This window comes from Ipomoea nil, unplaced genomic scaffold, assembly GCF_001879475.1.
Source record: "Ipomoea nil cultivar Tokyo-kokei standard unplaced genomic scaffold, Asagao_1.1 scaffold2403, whole genome shotgun sequence".
In the NCBI taxonomy this organism is placed as follows: Eukaryota; Viridiplantae; Streptophyta; class Magnoliopsida; order Solanales; family Convolvulaceae; genus Ipomoea; species Ipomoea nil.
In genome coordinates this window covers 1,864,560-1,885,208 of record NW_017618831.1, presented here as the reverse complement: position 1 = coordinate 1,885,208, position 20,649 = coordinate 1,864,560, and the positions used below count along the sequence as shown (strand labels likewise).

At 37.5% G+C, this 20,649-nt stretch overlaps 4 protein-coding genes across 8 annotated transcripts; 2 read left to right on the top strand and 2 right to left on the bottom strand.

Annotated features, from left to right (window-relative positions):
* Positions 1 to 1,817: 1,817 nt before the first annotated feature.
* LOC109152428 (fructokinase-2) lies at positions 1,818 to 3,211 on the top strand. Its single transcript, XM_019300115.1, has 3 exons — positions 1,818 to 2,581; positions 2,657 to 2,773; positions 3,033 to 3,211. Exons 1-3 carry the CDS (start codon positions 1,862 to 1,864, stop codon positions 3,162 to 3,164), a joined length of 969 nt encoding a protein of 322 aa, XP_019155660.1. The 5' UTR covers positions 1,818 to 1,861; the 3' UTR covers positions 3,165 to 3,211.
* Positions 3,212 to 4,064: 853 nt separating this feature from the next.
* LOC109152429 (nucleolin 1-like) lies at positions 4,065 to 6,866 on the top strand. 4 transcript variants are annotated; one of them, XM_019300117.1, is made up of 5 exons: positions 4,065 to 4,532; positions 5,587 to 5,683; positions 6,071 to 6,159; positions 6,332 to 6,428; positions 6,522 to 6,840. In XM_019300117.1, exons 2-5 carry the CDS (start codon positions 5,657 to 5,659, stop codon positions 6,618 to 6,620), a joined length of 312 nt encoding a protein of 103 aa, XP_019155662.1. In that variant the 5' UTR covers positions 4,065 to 4,532; positions 5,587 to 5,656; the 3' UTR covers positions 6,621 to 6,840. The 4 variants fall into 4 exon arrangements, 3 of the variants coding, with proteins under 3 accessions (XP_019155662.1, XP_019155663.1, XP_019155661.1); XR_002049383.1 differs by lacking the exon at positions 5,587 to 5,683 and having other exon boundaries at positions 4,065 to 4,307; positions 6,071 to 6,228; XM_019300118.1 differs by lacking the exon at positions 4,065 to 4,532 and having other exon boundaries at positions 4,639 to 5,683.
* A 1,852-nt stretch (positions 6,867 to 8,718) lies between these two features.
* LOC109152243 (CLP protease regulatory subunit CLPX1, mitochondrial-like) lies at positions 8,719 to 11,526 on the bottom strand. Its single transcript, XM_019299831.1, has 10 exons — positions 11,443 to 11,526; positions 11,147 to 11,230; positions 10,919 to 11,002; positions 10,508 to 10,557; positions 9,824 to 9,898; positions 9,635 to 9,707; positions 9,349 to 9,389; positions 9,148 to 9,218; positions 8,945 to 9,044; positions 8,719 to 8,832 (listed from the first exon to the last, which is right to left on the bottom strand). The coding sequence occupies exons 1-10, from the start codon at positions 11,459 to 11,461 to the stop codon at positions 8,719 to 8,721; spliced, it is 711 nt and encodes a 236-aa protein (XP_019155376.1). The 5' UTR covers positions 11,462 to 11,526.
* Positions 11,527 to 13,675: 2,149 nt separating this feature from the next.
* On the bottom strand, positions 13,676 to 19,791 carry LOC109152427 (CLP protease regulatory subunit CLPX1, mitochondrial-like). Of its 2 annotated transcripts, none has more exons than XM_019300113.1 (15): positions 18,642 to 19,791; positions 18,029 to 18,090; positions 17,733 to 17,821; positions 17,509 to 17,588; positions 17,094 to 17,144; positions 16,410 to 16,484; positions 16,216 to 16,293; positions 15,653 to 15,709; positions 15,452 to 15,522; positions 15,140 to 15,239; positions 14,931 to 15,035; positions 14,749 to 14,811; positions 14,427 to 14,549; positions 14,189 to 14,347; positions 13,676 to 14,012 (listed from the first exon to the last, which is right to left on the bottom strand). In XM_019300113.1, exons 1-15 carry the CDS (start codon positions 19,548 to 19,550, stop codon positions 13,944 to 13,946), a joined length of 2,091 nt encoding a protein of 696 aa, XP_019155658.1. In that variant the 5' UTR covers positions 19,551 to 19,791; the 3' UTR covers positions 13,676 to 13,943. The 2 variants fall into 2 exon arrangements, with proteins under 2 accessions (XP_019155658.1, XP_019155659.1); XM_019300114.1 differs by having other exon boundaries at positions 17,733 to 17,816; positions 18,642 to 18,892.
* Positions 19,792 to 20,649: the final 858 nt, after the last annotated feature.

Below are 20,649 nucleotides of genomic sequence, written 5' to 3'. Positions count from 1 at the left end.
CAAAACCCAACGACCGACCCACCGTCCAAGAGCCTTTTCCATGGAGTCGAGGAGCTGAGCCTTTTCCATGGAGTCGAGGAGCTGAGCCTTTTCAAACTAGAAGAAATCGCACGGTAAAGGCAAGAAAATGAAACATCCGACCCACCGTCCACCGCCGTCGAGGAGCCCATTTCGATCTTCTCTCTTAGAGCCGACGACAAATTAACTAAGACAAAAAAGACAATAATGGGATTGAGATGGAGATTCATTGTATTTAATTTCACAGTAGTTGGTCACTGTTAAATCTCATGTCCAACATCCTCCAATAATCCACACGTTTTCTTGTATCCCATCAATTGATTGGTTGGAAATATGAATGCTATGCTATGTAATTCTAATAATCCCATCCCATAATATTATTGTTCTTGAAGCATGATTTCCATGGAGGAGTACTGGTAGCTTGGCGGTAATGAAGGAGAAAGCACCGGCGGTAATGAAGGAGAAAGCCCCGGCAAGAGGTCACGGAAGGTGAAAGGGGAGGAAAAGATAAATAGATGTAAAAAGACAATTTTTCCCTCATCAGTTTACCTTTAAAAAATTTCCGGCTAGTTTTTACCGGTAATTTGGTCGGAAGGACTGAAATTGAGAAAAATTGAATAGTTAGGGTACTCAATTGTTAGTTTTGAAAGTCGTGGATTGAAATTAACAAGACCCCAATAGTCTTAGGACCAAAAGTGTAATTTACTCTTATTTAATATACTACCAAATAATGAACTTCCAATACACAAAAAATGAACCTTCAATATATTAAATTAAAAATTAACATTTATCCATGATCCATATTACAATATGAATCATGATTCATAGTATAATTTGCCACAAAAAACCTACGAGGTGAAACCAGTCCAATCATTATACCGTGGAGTACAGTATGGTCCATAGGTGTACAATTGAGATAAAATTCATTTTTGATATACTAATATAAGTTTATTTTTAATGTATTGAAGGTTCAATATATTACATTATACTAAAAAAATATTATTTATCAATAAATCGCATTGCAATATGGACCATTGCCATGGCATAATTTGCTTTGTACCGTTAATTATGATCCACATTGTAATTTGTAAGACAAATCACTCGCATATAGGTTCACAAATTTTAAGATTAAATATTTCATTTTTAATGACTGAAAATTATTTTTTTGATAGAATATCTAAAATAAACCTTCAGGACATTAAAATGTATTTTTAGTATAAAGTAATTATACGTAATTCACATTGTTATGTGGATAATGATCCACAATATAATTTGTCAAACCAATCTAAATTATCTATAATGGATCAACTCAAATAAAAAAATAATCAATAAATAGTACCCACACAAAGTTTAATCAACTTTAAAAATTTTGTAGTTATCCAACTAATTATATAATTGATAGGATGATGAGAACGAAATGAATTGTATTGACTAATCTTGTCACAAAGACTACCGACAATGAGAATATATATCAAAAAAGAGTTATAAAATGACTGGAATAAGAAATCATAAACTGACTCAAATACATCTTAATAGAGATAAACTCGGAAGAGGAATAGATTAGGGGATGGATAAATGGATTTTTTTTTTTTTTTTTTAGCTTAACATTTGAACTGAAAATTGCAGTCAACAAGCAGTTGCATGCAAGTTGGATAGGATTAATTAACAAATCCAGAAAGAAACGGTCTTCCAGATAACGACAAACTCCTACGTTTGTACGCTAATCCTATCCTTCTTCCTCTATATATTCTCAGAATTAATCTCATCAATAATTCACCTTCAATTGTTAAATATAACAGCGATTTAGCTTGAAGAAACTGACCTTAATTGATTGATTTCTGCGATGGCGAGCTCAAGCATTGTGTGTTTCGGGGAAATGTTGATCGATTTCGTGGCGGACACGGCGGGAGTGTCGCTGGCGGAATCTAAGGGGTTTCTGAAAGCTCCGGGCGGCGCGCCGGCAAATGTGGCGTGCGCGATCACGAAGCTCGGCGGCGCGTCGGCGTTCATCGGCAAGGTCGGCGACGACGAGTTCGGGCGGATGCTGGTGGATATTCTGAAGAAGAACGGCGTGAACAGCGACGGCGTGTGCTTCGACAAGGAGGCGCGGACGGCGCTGGCGTTCGTGACGCTGAAGAGCAACGGCGAGCGGGAGTTCATGTTCTACCGGAACCCTAGCGCCGACATGCTGCTCAAGGAGGCGGAGCTGAACATGGCGATCATCAAGGCGGCGAAGATCTTCCACTACGGCTCCATCAGCCTCATCTCGGAGCCGGTCCGGTCGGCGCACATGGCGGCGATGAAGGCGGCCAAGGCCGCCGGCGTTCTACTGTCGTACGATCCCAACGTCCGGCTCCCGCTCTGGCCGTCGGAGGAGGCGGCGAGAAGCGGCATCATGAGCATCTGGAAGGAGCCGGATTTCATCAACGTTAGCGACGATGAAGTGCAGTTCCTAACGCAGAAAGATCCGTCGAAAGAAGAGTCTGTGATGTCACTCTGGCATGATAACTTGAAGCTCCTCATCGTCACCGATGGCCCTAAGGGCTGCCGATATTTCACTAAGGTATGTTCGAGCATAAATACGGAATGTCTTCGTGGATAATAATAATAATAATAATAATTTTTGTGAATGAAACAGAGTTTTAAAGGGAGTGTGGGCGGATTCGAGGTGAAGACAATTGACACAACAGGTGCAGGAGATTCCTTTGTTGGTTCTCTTCTGGTTTCCATAGCCAAGGATCCTTCAGTTGTCCAGGTTTGATTGCTTTATGTATTTCAATTTAAATTCTTCAATTGTATAGTATGGTATTTTTGGTCCTTTGGTTATAACATTAATACGTCACTTAATAAATCGACCATTATGAATCTAATACGGAAGAATTATATAAGTTTGAATCTAACTCTTCACTCTTAGCTTCCTATTTTAAAGAAGGGTGGAAGAAACATTTTTTGATTTTTGGTGGAATTTGAACCCCACAACTAATGTATTTGTTTGTTAATATGGGTGAATGTAGGATGAAGGGAAGTTGAAAGAAGCATTGAAGTTTGCAAATGCATGTGGAGCACTTTGCACAACTCAGAAAGGAGCCATTCCAGCACTTCCAACTCCAGCAGAAGCCCAAGCACTAATTGCCTCTGCAAAATAACATACATTTTTTTTTAATAGCTCCTTAGAGACACATTTTTTTTTAATAGCTCCTTACTAGTTTTTACTATTTAGTTTTTAATAATAGTTTTATGCAGTTTTGTTTGTTTTTCATTAATAAGTTATAGAGAAATTATAAAAATATGTTTTACTGAATTTCTTACCATTTTGAATTGGATAGAAGGATTCTTTTTTTTTTTTTTTTTTTTTTTTTTACAAATTTGATATAGTAATCCGATTTATCTACAAGATAAAATCAACAAGAGGCGGTCACTCCTCACAAACAAAACATCATGGATCGACCAGTTGTCCCCTTTAGCCAGCTAATTAAGAGTGTATTTCTTCAATTAATTGAAGTTTTTTTATAATAACAAATTGGTTTAAGCCCCAAATCCCATATTAGTATTGTGAGTGTGGTTACACTCATCTTTTACCTTTTTGGTTGCTATTAACAATTTAACAACTTATCTTTGAGTTATGAGAATGAGGGATTTGCTTTAACATTGTGGAAGCAAAAAATACCACCCAACTACCAATAACTTGCGAAAATTTTAACGACGCTTTAAACGTCGCTAAATATAACAATTTGCGACGTTATATTAAATAACGTCACTATATATTTTGGCAGACACAATATATATATTTTTAAATATTTACTGACGAAATATAATTTTTTTGTCAGTAAAGATATAGAATCAATGACGTTTTATAATAAACGTCACTAAATATTTTATTTTAAAAATTAATTTTGATATAAAATGTCAGGAAAAGTGAAATATTTTTGCGGGAAAACTTTTTATTATTTTGCGACATTGGCGCCATTAAAAAACATCCCACTACACTTAGCGAATTATTTTTGTTTCCCTCCCAAATAAAAATTTTTGTTCCCTCCCAGTACACAGCTCACTACACTTTAGCGAAAAAAAAACCTCTGCCTCCCAGTACACAGCTCACACCCAGCTCCCGTTTCTCCCTCCCGGGCCCTCACACGCCGACGAACCCCGGCCAACCACCGCGGTCGCCGTCGCTCCAACCTCCTCTGGCGTCGCCTCTTCCCTCCTCTGCTGTCGTCGCCTTTTTCCGGCCTCCTGTACCGCCGTCGTGCCGCTTCCCGGCCTCCTCTCTCGCTCTTAAGCTCCTACAGGTTAGTCCTCAATTTGTTTTAACCCTAATCCCTAATTTCTTAATTGTATTGTTGAATTTCCATAGTTGAAAGCTATGAATGTTCTTAAACCCTAGGTTAGTTGTGGATAATTAGGTTAGTTTATGACTGACAAAACAGGGACAATCACTGAAAATAAAATGATTTTAAAAAGATGTTTTGTTAATGGAGGTTCCTATGGCAGTGAGAATGGAGATGCTGTAAAAGGTAAGATTTGACTTTCTTTCTTTTAGTTTATCTCCCCTTTCCATGATTCCTATTTGGATCTTTTATTTATTTATTTATTTTGAATTGTTATGTCATTAATACATGTGATTATATGATTATATATTACTTTGGTATTATTTAAATCCATGACCTTTGTTCCAATTCATTTATAAGAGCTGACCACATTTTGATCTTAGAATACTTGCTCAAGAAATCTCATCATAATAGGGCTTTACAAATAATATGGATCTGACATGCTAGATTGTTGCAGAGTTGCAGTTATGCTTTTGTTAGATTTCCTTCTACATCTTTCTGTCTACATTAAATTTCTTACCATGTTCTTCTTATGGGAGTCAAGTCCAAGCAATGAATCCAAGGACCGAGTAAAAACACAGGCAGTAGAGAGCCAACATCACATTTGAGACTACCAAAGTCCTGAGATAAAAGGGGAATTTGCATGTTTGGTGACTTGATCGAGTTGCACATTTGATGCATTTAATGAAATTTGACACAAATAATGAGGCTAGAGATATCTCCATTTGGTAGAAAAATAACATGCCTGTATAGGGTGCTGGATCTCCATCTGGTAGAACAATAACATGCCTGTATAGGGTACTGGAGTTTGTTTTGTGCACTGTCTTCAATATTTAAGTACCCTTCTAGAAGGGTCACCAATTAATAGAATATGAAAACATATTTAAAAATCTTTATAACGTTCTAATATTCCATATCCCTAGCAAAATGAAAGAATCGAATTCTCTTCTGTCTCATCAGTTTCATAACGTTCCAATATTCTCTTCTGTTACACGGTAATGCTTATGCCTGGGGAATTTGGTTGACTTTATTAGCTAGATGGAGGATTAGTTTAGGCGAGTATATTGAGTTTGTGATTTGTTGGGTGAGGTTGGTCATGTGTTAACTAAACTTCAAATTTGTTTGGGGAGGTTCCAGTTTGTCCAACCTTAATGGAAGTTTACATATCCAAGATGGAAAAAGAAATAATCTCTCTATCATTTGTTTCACAGAATTTGCTAAAAGCCTTTTGCTTATGCAGATTCAGAACTGCTTAATGTTGTTGCCTCTGGTTCTCTAGATATTATTCAATTTTTTACTGTTATGGCAATATGCAACACAGTGATTCCTGTACAAAGGTAATTGAGTCAATTTACATGTTAAAAGTCTTGTGAGTTGGCACATATTAACTGTGAATCTGTGATGATGCTTCTGTCTTGTTGCTGGACTTGGTTGGGCAGACTGTTATGTTCCAGTTCATGGTTCTTTGAAGGTGTCTTCATGCATTAATCATGTCTTCTTTATAGCTGTTTACAGCAAGACTGTACCAATCTCATATAAGGCACAATCACAAGATGAAGAAGCCCCTGCTCACTTAATCAATAGACAACGATTTTTAACTGTTGTCTTTTCTAGAAAAGACAACGGTTAAAAATCGTTGTCTATGTGCGTGACTTTTAACCGTTTCCTTGTTTAACAGTGACTGAGTTGGATTATTTGTTGATGTGTGTACAAATCTGTTGCAGGCTCTTCAACTTAATGGCCAACAGTTGTTGGGCCGAGAAGTGACTCTTGACCTTGCTAAAGAGGGGGGAGCTTATACTCTGAATGCTGGGTAGGCCATCTTCCCCTAAAGTTAAAATCATTGATTGTGACTTGTGAGTTAAACATAGTGTAATACTGGGTAAGCCATCTTTCCCTAAAGTTAGAATCATGGATTGTGATTTGTGAGTTAAACATAGTGTATAAATTTTTTTATTTTTTTTTGGGTAATTTGTTTACTGTAGGAAATTTGATAACTCCTTCCAGTGGCAGTTCAAGGGTGGAGGTGAAAGTACAACTGTGTTTGTTAAGGGGTTTGACAAGAATGACCTTGAAGATAAGGTACTTGTGGTATCTTTTTTTGTCTGTGATAACTTGTGATCCATTTTCTTTATTGATGTCTGATCTGGTTGCCTTTGTATATACCATTTGCAGATCAGGAGTTCTCTTGAGGATCATTTTAGTTGTTGTGGAGAGATTAAAGGTATCGGACTTCCAACGGACATTGAAGGGAACATTAAAGGGTATGCCTAGTGGCTTTAGGATGTTGTGTCTGGATCCTCTTCAACTAAAATTTCAACTGCCAACCTCAATAGTTTTGATGAACATGAAAATTATTATCCATCTTTATGTACATAGAATTGTATATATTCTCGTGTCTAGTTTGACATATTTTAAGAATAATTTGATCACATTACATTTTTGTAATTCAATATTATACTGTGAAAAATATTCTTCTATTTTAAACATTTAATTGATGCTAAAATATTTTATTTTCAATTACATGAAATTGTTGTGTAAACCTTTTTATATACAAGTATATGTAAATATCATCAATTATTAAATGTACACAATCGTCAATAAATGTTATTTTGTTCACGCATTTCATTTTTCGTCACCAATTAAATTTATTCATGACAATCATAATTGTATGGAAAATGCCAGTAAAGACACATTTGCCGACGAAATATTTTACTTCGTCACAAACTATTACCGACGTTTTTGTTAATATTTCGTGACAAAAAGTATGTATTCCATGACATTATCAAGACCATGCAAAAAACGTCAGTAATCGCAATATTTTGTGACGAAAAATTAACTTTGTCAATAATACCTTTCCATACGCCGCTAACCCGACGGTCCGGGTGACGTTTTTATTTCGTCAGTAAAGACATTTGGCGACGTATTTTTATTTTTATTGATGTTTAAAAAACGTCGCTAAATGTTAACATTCTTGTAGTGTTATAAAGAGAGTAGTTATTATGGAGAGTGATATCCTCCCTACTACCAATAACTTGCTTATAAAGAGAGTAGAGGTTGATCCGGTGTGTACCATGTGTGGAGTTGCAAATGAGAATATTATGCATGCATTGGTTTTGTGTGACTACACAAGGACCATTTGGGCACTATCTAACCTTCCATCTATAAATATTGTGACAAATATTTTTTATGAATGGTTTAGTGCAATGTTAAATATTCTAGATTCTGATGGTATTGCCTACGCAGCTGCAATTGCCGCGGCCCAGGCCGAATTATCCGCATGGCGCCATGTCCATGCGCCAAGAGGGGAAAGGAATGCTGCGTCCGCCAAGAGGGGAAAGGAATGCTGCGTCAACAGCGCCCCACCGCCCAATACTGCCCACGAAGCCGAGCCGCCATCCAAGCTACAGCAAATCACGCCCCAGGGCCTGCCCACGACGCCCAATACTGCCCACGAAGCCGCCATCCAAGCTACAGCAAATCACGCCCCAGGGCCTGCCCACGAACAGTCTACAGCAAATCACGCCCCAGGGCCAATCCAAGTGCTATGTCGATGCTGGATATCATCATACGGACAATGCAGCAACGGTAGGAGCAGTAATAATTGGACCAGATGGTCTATTTATTTCGGCATACGCCGCACCTTTGCCACATTGTTTTTCCCCACTAATGGCTGAGGCATATGCTTTTAAGGAGGCTCTATCTTGGCTACGCGACCGTGGAGATCAAAATGTAGAGCTTTATACGGATTGCCAGATGCTACAGAGTTACTTAATCACACCGCAACTGCTCACACGATCATATGTTGGCTATGCTATTGATGGATGAAGGAACTTTTTGTCTACTTTTAATTATAGTCATGTTAATTTCATTCCTAGATCGCAGAATTATTTAGCACATAGTTTAGCTTCTACAGCTTTCCAGTATGATACAGCTATGTATTGGGATCTTATCCCACCTGATGCTATTTCAACTTATCTATGAATACAACTCATTGGTTGACCTTTAAAAAAAAAAAAAAACAAACAAACTTATCTTAATATATCAAGTTTTATTTTCATTTCCATATCTCCCCTATACTTATATTTGGGAGTTGCCATTTGCCCCTCAAAAATGGCACTCCTCGCTTACCATTGATTTCAAATCTAATGGATGAAATTTTTTTATCTAATTTTTGATTTATTTTTTCATTTTAATTGCCCTCAATTTTTAAAGAAATAACAACTTTACAATTACTTTTTTGTCTTCTTTGTCTTTGTCTTGATGTGATCTTTGTCTCTTTTTTTTGTCCATCATTTAACACTCCATTCTTTTTTTTTTTTTTTTTTTCAACATTTTTTTTAGAAAACCACTACATTATTTTAACTAACATCTAAAATACCTGAACAAGTTGGTTCTCAGTAAGTGCTGACAAACTAACTAAAATAGGGAAGCGCCCGATAAACTCTGGAATAAGGCCATATGCAATCAGATCACTGCTCTCAACCTGAAGATAGGAAGCAACATGCTTCAGGTTAGCAACCATCTAGATAGTTGGAGCAATTTATATTTTAAATCTTTAATTACAAGTTTCAAATACTGCCAGTCATCATTCTTACAGTTTCTAGTAAAGATGATGTCACAACATCATCAGTTACTCTACCAGTTCTCATGTTGGCACGTACTCGCACACCAAAACCAATGGAAGAATCCTGCCGTCTGAGACATAGAAGTCCAGAAAAAATTTCTAACTTAAAGTGAGTAGAATTATTTCTAGGGAATTGTAATTTGTACTGGCAGAAATGCAGAACATGAAAATCACCTCTCAGAAATGGTCTTTTCCAGATCAATGAATGCTCCCCCACAGATGAAAAGTATGTCTTTTGTATCTATCTGTAAAGGTTCAAGTGCATTTTTAAAATAGCATCAAAGAGCATATGCAGAGTCCCATGCCAAATGGAAAGAAACATAAATAGAAAGTAAACAGCATTTCAGGAATGAGAATACTTCAGGTCTATTGTACCTGAATATTATCACCTTTTTCAGGAACATTTACAATCTGATATGAAGAAATATTTATTTATTATCAGACTCACAGCCCTAAAACATTTTAAATAATAGTTCTAGCATTGTAGTAGGCCCCAATTCTAATCATCATACATTCCAACATAAACTTCTAATTAATGATTTAGCAAAGAAAAAAAGGGGTAATTAATAGAAATTTTTACTCTCATGAATAGATAAGTTAAAATGGAGACCGAAATGGGGGAAGTTAATCTCCCATCTTGTCCCCATAAGGGGAAGGAAATTAGGGAAAATTTTTAGTAGGGCCTGTTGAACTCCTTCACCAGAGACATCTCTGCTAATATTTACGCTCTCAGCCTTCAAATGGCAGGGTAAAGATGGAGAACCAAAGGTGTATCAGATCTACTATCATGAACTGTCAAATGGAGAAACCAACATTGTATGAAGAAGTCTAAAAAATAAAAACTGAATACCTTCTTAATAATCTTATCTACTTCATCAATGTAGACCATCCCTTGCTGAGCTGCTTGTACATTGAATTCAGCAACCTTCATGCCAAATTTGAAAGCTCAGAGACGTTTCACTGATAAATGTAGGGGCTCATAAGAACAGAAATGAACATCTACAGAGAGCAAAGATTGAAAAAACAGATAAAGTATTGGCAAAAAGGAAAAGCATCAAAAAGTTTATTGACATAACCAACCACTTTTCCTCCTGATCTTTTAAGTACCAGCAAATCCAAAATGAATAACATAAAACATGTAGAGGATTACATTGAATGGCTTAAAAGAAGTTAAGGATATCATTAGGATTCAATTTTCTGAATCACTTGTAACCCAAGCTGAAAAATAAATTTGGGTTATTAAGAGGAAATGGTTTGGTAAAAACTACGACATGCAAGCAAAATTGGATAGCTTTTCTTCACGGTTTATAAGCACAACATGCCTCACATCATTCAAAGTCCACATTGGGACTAATTCTGCTACACAAACTACTCATCCAAATTTTATCATATGTTTGGCATAAAAACTTGATGGTTTTGAAAAGGAGTATAATGATTCAAGAGACATAAACATCAATTTGATTTTTAAAAAACAAATAAACAAACAAGAAAGATCTTTTTTTTGGGGAAACTATTCAGAGTTTGAAAACTATACCGTAAGCAGTTTATACAGTATTGACTCAACATCCTCACCAACATAACCGGCTTACAAAATGAAATGTACTTTCAATAGGACAGCAGGGAAAAAATAAATAAAGCTAGGACAAGATGATGTTATAATCTCTATTTCTTTCCTGAGCAGACAAGCTTAAAATGGTACTCTATAGATGATGACAGATGAATTAAAACCAAAATTGACTAACCTATAACAAATGCATTATAGAACTGAAAAGTGAAAAGTGAAAAGAGCAAGTAATACATTCCTCTTTTACTCCGACAATTGGCAACATCAAACAAATATAAAATTCAGCAATTGCTAGAGAAATGGGAAACGGTATCAGTTTTCTTTCTTACAAGAAAGGTAGATGGGCAATGAGGAAAAAGTTACAACAAAGTAGCATTTTACTTGCCTGTGTTAAAGTAGTTGCATCGACAATAACAAATGGTACATTCACAAAGCGAGCTAGAGTTTTGGCAAGTAATGTCTTCCCTGTTATAAAGAACTGAATCAGAAGGGTAATGCACCGTGGAAAGACAAGCAATATCACTGTGAAAGATTTCTCTAAACCTAGAATGCTAGAGATTAAAGAGAGACACAACCAGACATACTAGAATGACAAATGAATTCTCATACCTGAACCAGTTGGCCCCAACAGAAGCACATTGCTTTTTTCCAATTCTACATTGCTGTCATTATCTTCTTTAACTGACTCTGCTTCTGACCTAGCATCCAACTACAGAGTTAATTTATTGTACAAGATTTCAAGAAATGCCGATAATAAATAATTCTGATTTGAACATTAATAACAAAACACAATCCAGATTGTGCCTGCTGAAATTCATGCAATATCAAGCAAATAATAGACATTAAGAAACTTTCTGTTTTTGATGGGTCAATGTTAAGAAACAATTGTTTCACATATGACATACCCTTTTTGCAGGGAGACATGGTATATCCTTTTGTAGTGGTTATGAGCAGCCACAGAAAGCACCTGCTAAATGTATAATAGAAAGGTAAGATTAGGTTCAGAGTGGAGAATAATAAGCATAGCAAGTGTTTTAAATGCAGGGAACATTTTCATCATCATAAGTATAAATAGATTAATGGTTATGGATCTCATCTTGTGCATGTAAGGACACCAGCACATTCATGGTGTGCATGCCTCTCCAGAGACATAACATGATAAAGAAAAGCATAGAGAGTAGCAACTGAGAATCTTTGGAAATAATAGACTTAATCCAAAAGTCAGGTTACACACAATACAGAATTGCAGTTTGTAATTTTGGGAATAACAGATTTGTGCCAATTCTAAAAAGTCAGACCAACTATAAAAGCAAAAAAGTTCAAAAATGATCATTAAAGAATTACATAATGATTATAAGTAATGTTTCTTGTGACTGTAAACCTGTTGTCAACCCCAGCATATCACTTTGAAGTTATATCACCAATGCTATTAATGAACATGTCAACATCATTACATGGTTGGTGCAATATTGTTTGGATTTGTTTGTTATATGGGTGAATGTAGGATGAAGGGAAGTTGAAAGAAGCATTGAAGTTTGCAAATGCATGTGGAGCACTTTGCACAACTCAGAAAGGAGCCATTCCAGCACTTCCAACTCCAGCAGAAGCCCAATCACTAATTGCCTCTGCAAAATAGAGACATTCTTTTTTCTTTTTTTTTTTTTAATTTATAACTCCTTACTAGTTTTTACTATTTAGTTTTTAATAATAGTTTTATGCAGTTTTGGATCGACCAGCTGTCCCCACTCCTTTTTGGTTGCTATTAACAATTTAATATGCATAGAGAAGGGAGTGTTTTCAGTATTATTATTGTTACTGCACGTTTACACCCATCTTTGACATTTCTACCTGGTAATGAATGGGGATGTTTAGTAAAGGGCGGTTAAATAAGTGACAATTGAGTAGAAGTGGACCCCATTCATTGGTATCATGTGACTATGCTAGGTCCATATGGGCACGATCTAACCTTCCAATTCCCAATATGATAACGAATAATTTTCATGAATGGTTTAGTGCATTAGTGAATGTTCTAGACTCTAATGGAATTGTGTTTGCAACTGCAATCCTCTATCACTTATGGAGGGTACGAAATGGAGCGGTTTGGGATGCTGGCCTCCAAAGACCCACAAAGATCGGCAGCCGCAACTACAACGACCCACAAAGATCTTGGCAGCCGCAACTACAACCATGCAGGCGTGGGTTTGAGTCCACCGGCACACTGCCGTGCCAACCCAAACCAGACACCCATCACCCGCGGATGGCCAACTCAACTCTCTCTGCAGTATCCTACACTGCCGACGCAAAATCCACACCACACGGCCGGAACATCACAACATCCCCCGAACCCGCAGCCGGTCCAATGCTACATCGACGCCGGGTACCGGCATCAAACCAACACGGCAGCGGCAGGTGCAATATTATTTACGGCCAATGGCGAGTATCTATCGGTCGGCTTTTCCCCACAGCATGTTTCTCCCCCCTCATGGCCGAAGCAATGGCGTGCAAGGAGGCACTTGCGTGGTTACGAGATCGTGGCGAGCGTCTGGTACAGGTATATACGGATTGTCATACACTACAACGGCACCTAACTTCATCCATGTCTACACCCCGTTCATACGTAGGTTACGTTTTACAAGCCTGTAAGGCTCACATGTCAAGTTTTGACACTACTAGTATTAGTTTCGTCCCTAGATCTCAGAATTGTTTTGACACTACTAGTATTAGTTTCGTCCCTAGATCTCAGAATTATTTAGCTCATATTTTAGCTTCTACTGCTTTTAATTACACTACAGCTATGTATTGGGACATTGTCCCCCCGGATTCTATTTCCGCATATCTATAATATAACCAGTCTGGTTGCTTTAAAAAAAAAAAAAGTCAAAATTGACTGATAAGCTAACTACTTTACCAAACAAGGCCTTGATCTTGTTCAATTCTCATTTCCATATGTATAGGGAAGAGAAAGTGTTGTCAATTTCAATTCTCATTTTCATGCTTATAACTTTATAAGGAAGCTACTATTAACTAGTTCACTAAAAATAAACCTGCAATACACAAAATGAAATAAACTGCAATGTGAAAAATGATTCACGGTATAACAATTGGGTAGAGGGGGAGGGGAGTGGGTTGTTTGAGGTAACTACAAAATGTAAAACTGCTAATTCATGTGACAATAAATACCCTTGCCAAAGAATGTTTACAGATGCTGAATGAAAACTAGAAATGGTACATAATCCTTCCTTCTATTGATCCCCTTCATTCCCTATCTTCTGTGACCTTTCTGGTAAATGGCTAGATGCCCTATATTGTGTTACAATTGGATCAATACAACTAGTATGGATGCAAAATTTACAACAATTTATATAGACAGAAATACTACAAATTACAAAATCTGATTCTGTTAATGTTATATGCTCATTGCTCTTGATGAAACTTCTGAAACACCACCATCTTGCAGTTCCGATTCAGCAATTTCCTGCCAAGCAATTTTCCGGCTATTGATCATATATATATAATATATAAATATAAATGTGTCCTATATACTGTCAGTTTAGACTTTTAGTTGAGACAGAACGTGTCTTTCAATTCGGGTGAATATCAATACATGTTCCAATATAAAGCAACGTGTAGGAAAATATCAGTTAACCCTACCTTTTGATCTTTAGACTGATTCCGAGCAAGGTATTGCTCCAAAGCACCATTTCCAAAGAGTAATTTACCACCACATCCAGGGACGCTTGCGCTACCCACCGACTCTTCATCAACCACAACAGCATCTACTTTCTCGTTCCCTGCCTTAACTTCAGGAATCTACAAGTAACAGGCAATAAAAATGAGAAACAACGAACAGATAGCTCTTCTAGTATATACTGTTGAATTGGGTATTTACCTCATACATAGCATCAGTTAATATGCTCTCCAGTATGGCTCTTAACCCTCTTGCGCCGGTGTTTTTAGCATACGCTTTCTTCGCAATTAACCTCAACGCCTCGTCTGTAAATTGTAGCTTCACCTAAATATAATAATTCAAATAGCACAGAATTAGCCAAATATAAGAGCCTGACATGATTATGAGTCAATTTCGTGTGAGTTCGTCTTTGGGTGGGCAAAGCATGAACAAACACAGATATGCATCACTCCTCCCCCATTAACTCTGTTACAAAATGAAAAAGGAAGAAAGATAAGCTTGGAGGTGATGGGCATCGGCTTACTTTGTTCATGTTAAACAATTTCTTGTACTGCTTGCAAAGAGCATTTTTTGGGTCTACGAGGACCTGAAAGAGAGTTTAAATCATTATATAGATTTTCTAATTTAAGAATGTCAAAGAAAACTCCAAGAAAGCTCAAAAGAATGACAAGAACTGGAAAGAATAGGAACTGGCTCAAAAAATACCTGAACAAGTTGGTTCTCAGTAAGTGCTGACAAACTAACTAAAATAGGGAAGCGCCCGATAAACTCTGGAATAAGGCCATATGCAATCAGATCACTGCTCTCAACCTGAAGATAGGAAGCAACATGCGTCAGGTTAGCAACCATCTAGATAGTTGGAGCAATTTATATTTTAATTACAAGTTTCAAATACTGCCAGTCATCATTCTTACAGTTTCTAGTAAAGATGATGTCACAACAGCATCAGTTACTCTACCAGTTCTCATGTTGGCACGTACTTGCGCACCAAAACCAATGGAAGAATCCTGCCGTCTGACACATAGAAGTCCAGAAAAAGTTTCAGTTTCAGCCTTCAAGTGAGTAAAATTATTTCTAGGGAATTGTAATTTTTTTTTATTACAAAGGAAGGGGGATACGAACCCTAGACCTCCCACATAGGGGAGCAACCGGATACCAGTGGACCACAAGGTCCTTGGTAGGGAATTGTAATTTGTACTGGCAGAAATGCAGAAAATGAAAATCACCTCTCAGAAATGGTCTTTTCCAGATCAATGAATGCTCCTCCACAGATGAAAAGTATGTCTTTTGTATCTATCTGTAAAGGTTCAAGTGCATTTTTAAAATAGCATCAAAGAGCATATGCAGAGTCCCATGCCAAATGGAAAGAAACATAAATAGAAAGTAAACAGCATTTCAGGAATGAGAATACTTCAGGTCTATTGTACCTGAATATTATCACCACGAGGATGCTTCCTTGCACCTTTTTCAGGAACATTTACAATCTGATATGAAGAAATATTTATTTATTATCAGACTCACAGCCCTAAAACATTTTAAATAATAGTTCTAGCATTGTAGTAGGCCCCAATTCTAATCATCATACATTCCAACATAAACTTCTAATTAATGATTTAGCAAAGAAAAAAGGGGGTAATTAATAGAAATTTTTACTCTCATGAATAGATAAGTTAAAATGGAGACCGAAATGGGGGAAGTTAATCTCCCATCTTGTCCCCATAAGGGGAAGGAAATTAGGGAAAATTTTGGCCTTTCCTTTCACAATACACACTGTATACATTTCCTAGCTCCTCTCCTCAATATATGCACCATCTCCATTTCACACATTTCTCTCCCTTTCCTCTCATTTTCTTCACTCTCATGCAACACATTCTTCAATATATGATCATATCTGCATTCACTTATAAGGTAAGAATAGTTCATCCAGCATTCAGTTAACTACACATATAATAAACTAAAGCAACTAATTTACAAGTAGGCTATGACTCACAGTTCCTTCAAGCATTTTTAGTAGGGCCTGTTGAACTCCTTCACCAGAGACATCTCTGCTAATATTTACGCTCTCAGCCTTCAAATGGCAGGGTAAAGATGGAGAACCAAAGGTGTATCAGATCTACTATCATGAACTGTCAAATGGAGAAACCAACATTGTATGAAGAAGTCAAAAAAATAAAAACTGAATACCTTCTTAATAATCTTATCTACTTCATCAATGTAGACCATCCCTTGCTGAGCTGCTTGTACATTGAATTCAGCAACCTTCATGCCAAATTTGAAAGCTCAGAGACGTTTCACTGATAAATGTAGGGGCTCATAAGAACAGAAATGAACATCTACAGAGAGCAAAGATTGAAAAAACAGATAAAGTATTGGCAAAAAGGAAAAGCATCAAAAAGTTTATTGACATAACCAACCACTTCTCCTCCAGATCTTTTAAGTACCAGCAAATCGAAAATGAATAACATAAAACATGTAGAGGATTGCATTGAATGGCTTAAAAGAGGTTAAGGATATCATTAGGATCCACTTTTCTGAATCACTTGTAACCCAAGCTGAAAAATAAATTTGGGTTATTAAGAGGAAATGGTTTGGTAAAAACTACGACATGCAAGCAAAATTGGATAGCTTTTCTTCACGGTTTATAAGCACAACATGCCTCACATCATTCAAAGTCCACATTGGGACTAATTCTGCTACACAAACTACTCATCCAAATTTTATCATATGTTTGGCATAAAAACTTGATGGTTTTGAAAAGGAGTATAATGATTCAAGAGACATAAACATCAATTTGATTTTTAAAAAACAAATAAACAAACAAGAAAGATCTTTTTTTTGGGGAAACTATTCAGAGTTTGAAAACTATACCGTAAGCAGTTTATACAGTATTGACTCAACATCCTCACCAACATAACCGGCCTGCAAAATAAAATTTTCTTTCAATAGGACAGCAGGGAAAAAATAAATCAAGCAAGGACAGGATGATGTTATAATCTCTATTTCTTTCCTGAGCAGACAAGCTTAAAATGGTACTCTATAGATGATGACAGATGAATTAAAACCAAAATTGACTAACCTATAACAAATGCATTATAGAACTGAAAAGTGAAAAGTGAAAAGAGCAAGTAATACATTCCTCTTTCACTCCGACAATTGGCAACATCAAACAAATATAAAATTCAGCAATTGCTAGAGAAATGGGAAACGGTATCAGTTTTCTTTCTTACAAGAAAGGTAGATGGGCAATGAGGAAAAAGTTACAACAAAATAGCATTTTACTTGCCTGTGTTAAAGTAGTTGCATCGACAATAACAAATGGCACATTCACAAAGCGAGCTAGAGTTTTGGCAAGTAATGTCTTCCCTGTTATAAAGAACTGAATCAGAAGGGTAATGCACCGTGGAAAGACAAGCAATATCACTGTGAAAGATTTCTCTAAACCTAGAATGCTAGAGATTAAAGAGAGACACAACCAGACATACTAGAATGACAAATGAATTCTCATACCTGAACCAGTTGGCCCCAACAGAAGCACATTGCTTTTTTCCAATTCTACATTGCTGTCATTATCTTCTTTAACTGACTCTGCTTCTGACCTAGCATCCAACTACAGAGTTAATTTATTGTACAAGATTTCAAGAAATGCCGATAATAAATAATTCTGATTTGAACATTAATAACAAAACACAATCCAGACTGTGCCTGCTGAAATTCATGCAATATCAAGCAAATAATAGACATTAAGAAACTTTCTGTTTTTGATGGGTCAATGTTAAGAAACAATTGTTTCACATATGACATACCCTTTTTGCAGGGAGACATGGTATATCCTTTTGTAGTGGTTATGAGCAGCCACAGAAAGCACCTGCTAAATGTATAATAGAAAGGTAAGATTAGGTTCAGAGTGGAGAATAATAAGCATAGCAAGTGTTTTAAATGCAGGGAACATTTTCATCATCATAAGTATAAATAGATTAATGGTTATGGATCTCATCTTGTGCATGTAAGGACACCAGCACATTCATGGTGTGCATGCCTCTCCAGAGACAAAACATGATAAAGAAAAGCATAGAGAGTAGCAACTGAGAATCTTTGGAAATAATAGACTTAATCCAAAAGTCAGGTTACACACAATGCAGAATTGCAGTTTGTAATTTTGGGAATAACAGATTTGTGCCAATTCTAAAAAGTCAGACCAACTATAAAAGCAAAAAAGTTCAAAAATGATCATTAAAGAATTACATAATGATTATAAGTAATGTTTCTTGTGAATATAACCCTGTTGTCAACCCCAGCATATCACTTTGAAGTTATATCACCAATATCACCAATGCTATTAATGAACATGTCAACATCATTACATGGTTGGTGCAGTATTGTTTGGATGAATAATGAACATGAAAAAAAAGAAATGACCTTCTTCGCACGCTCTTGGCCAATGACAAACTTATCAAGTCCCTTGCAGATCTCCTTTGGTGTAGGTAAATTCTTCCCCAAATTAGATCCACCCCAAGAACTCTTCTCCCCGCTGGGAGCAGCGGCCCGAATGGCATTGACACCGGGGAGAAAAGGCGGGCCGGGAGGGGTATGTACAGCTATGCCATTGCTAGAAGGCAGTGGAGAGGATGGAGGCCAATTCTCAGGAGGCTCACTGCCGTATATCTGCAGAGTCTCCCAGAAAGAGGACTTCAGGCGCTTCCCATACTCCTCCTCTTCCGACATCTTCTTATCGGAATTCTTTCCCGTGACATTAGTTTTTACCCTCCCAATCTCGAAGAAACTTCCCTGGAGAGGCGCCATCTTGTACGGCCGGAAATAGTAGCCGGTCTTACAATTGGGGCAGATATTCACGGCGTGATAAGGGCCGCCGGGTTTCGAATTAGCATTAGTACTACTAGCGTTACTGTTACCGTTAGTTCCATCATTGTCGACGGCGACGGAGCTAGCTAAAACGCTAGCGTTTTTTCCGTTATTACTATCACAAGCGGAATTCGAATCGGAAGGAGGCGCCGGAATAAGGTGGGGGTGGCGGTTGGTGAAGAGGAGATCCATGTGCTTGGAGCAACGCGGACAGTTCACCTCCGCCCTAATCCTCCTAGTCTCATCGGAGGAACCGCCTCGGTCCCACTTGTACCTCGCCTGAACTCCGATTACCGACTCTCTCCGCCGAAAGTGCAGGCAGTTCACAAACCCCCGCGTCCGCCTCCGCCAATCCTCATTCCAAGTCGACGCTGCTCCCGCCGCCGGCGCCGCCGTCCTCCGCCTTCTACAGGCAGTTATAACCGCCGCCTCTTTCAGCTTCCTCCATCTCCATATCCCGGACATCTCTACTCCCGATTCAAAAACCACCGCCTGGAAAGCATTCACTTCCTATAGACCTGAAATACGTGAAATTGGATCTACGTCGAGGAATCAACCGTTCTGAGCACCGGAAATCTGGCCAAAACTGGACATATAAATACGAAAGGAATATATTTAAAAATGGAAAAGATAAAAACGTGAGAATTTATAGGAAGAGGTAAATCCGAGGTGGATTGAGTGAAAAAGGAAAGAGTGTTAAAGAAGAGGGACCAATGGTCCAATGGTTGGTTATTCACAGAAAGTATGAGTTTTGACCGCGTCTTCGTCTCCTCCATTTTCATCCATTTCCAGTTTAGTTACCGTCGCACGAGCCCGAATTCTCCGCCGTGTAGCTGGGCCTGTGGCCGGAGGTTACAGCCCAATCTATTGGACCATTGGTTACAGCCCAAATAGATTGGTCCAATAGCTGGGCCTGTGGCCTGTGGCCCAAGTCGTTACAGAAGCCCAAATAGGTTTTTTGGGCCGCGACCCGTATAAAAAGTAGTTAAAAATCTATTCCTTCCCAATTGTGAAATGGTCCCTCGACTATTACGAAATTACCAATTTGGTCCTTGACATTTTTCGTGCCCAATTAAGTCACTCGACTTTGAAAATGTTAACTAATTTGGTCCTTCATTTATTTTGTCGTTAGATAACCGTTTACTCGGGACGAAATTGGTAATTTTGCTCTATTCAAGGGACCATTTTGGTAATTAACTTTTAGAAAAATATTGCATGTGATGATTGAAATGGTCCATTGACTATAGGAAAATTACCAATTTGGTCCTGAGTTAACGGATGTCTAACGACAAAATAAACGAAGGATCAAATTGGTTAACATTTTCAAAGTCGAGGAACTTAATGTGGCACGAAAAATTGTCGATGACCAAATTGATAATTTCACAATAGTCGATGGACCATTTCAATAATAAACTCTCTAAGTTATTTTTTGAAGGATAAATAACATTTTCCTTTTTGTTTCTGAAAATCCACCGTCATTACTTAAGAGTGTGGTAACTCAACTGAGGCTAGACTTTCCCCTCACTTTGAGAGGTTGCTCCACACTCTCGGTAAGACTCTATCT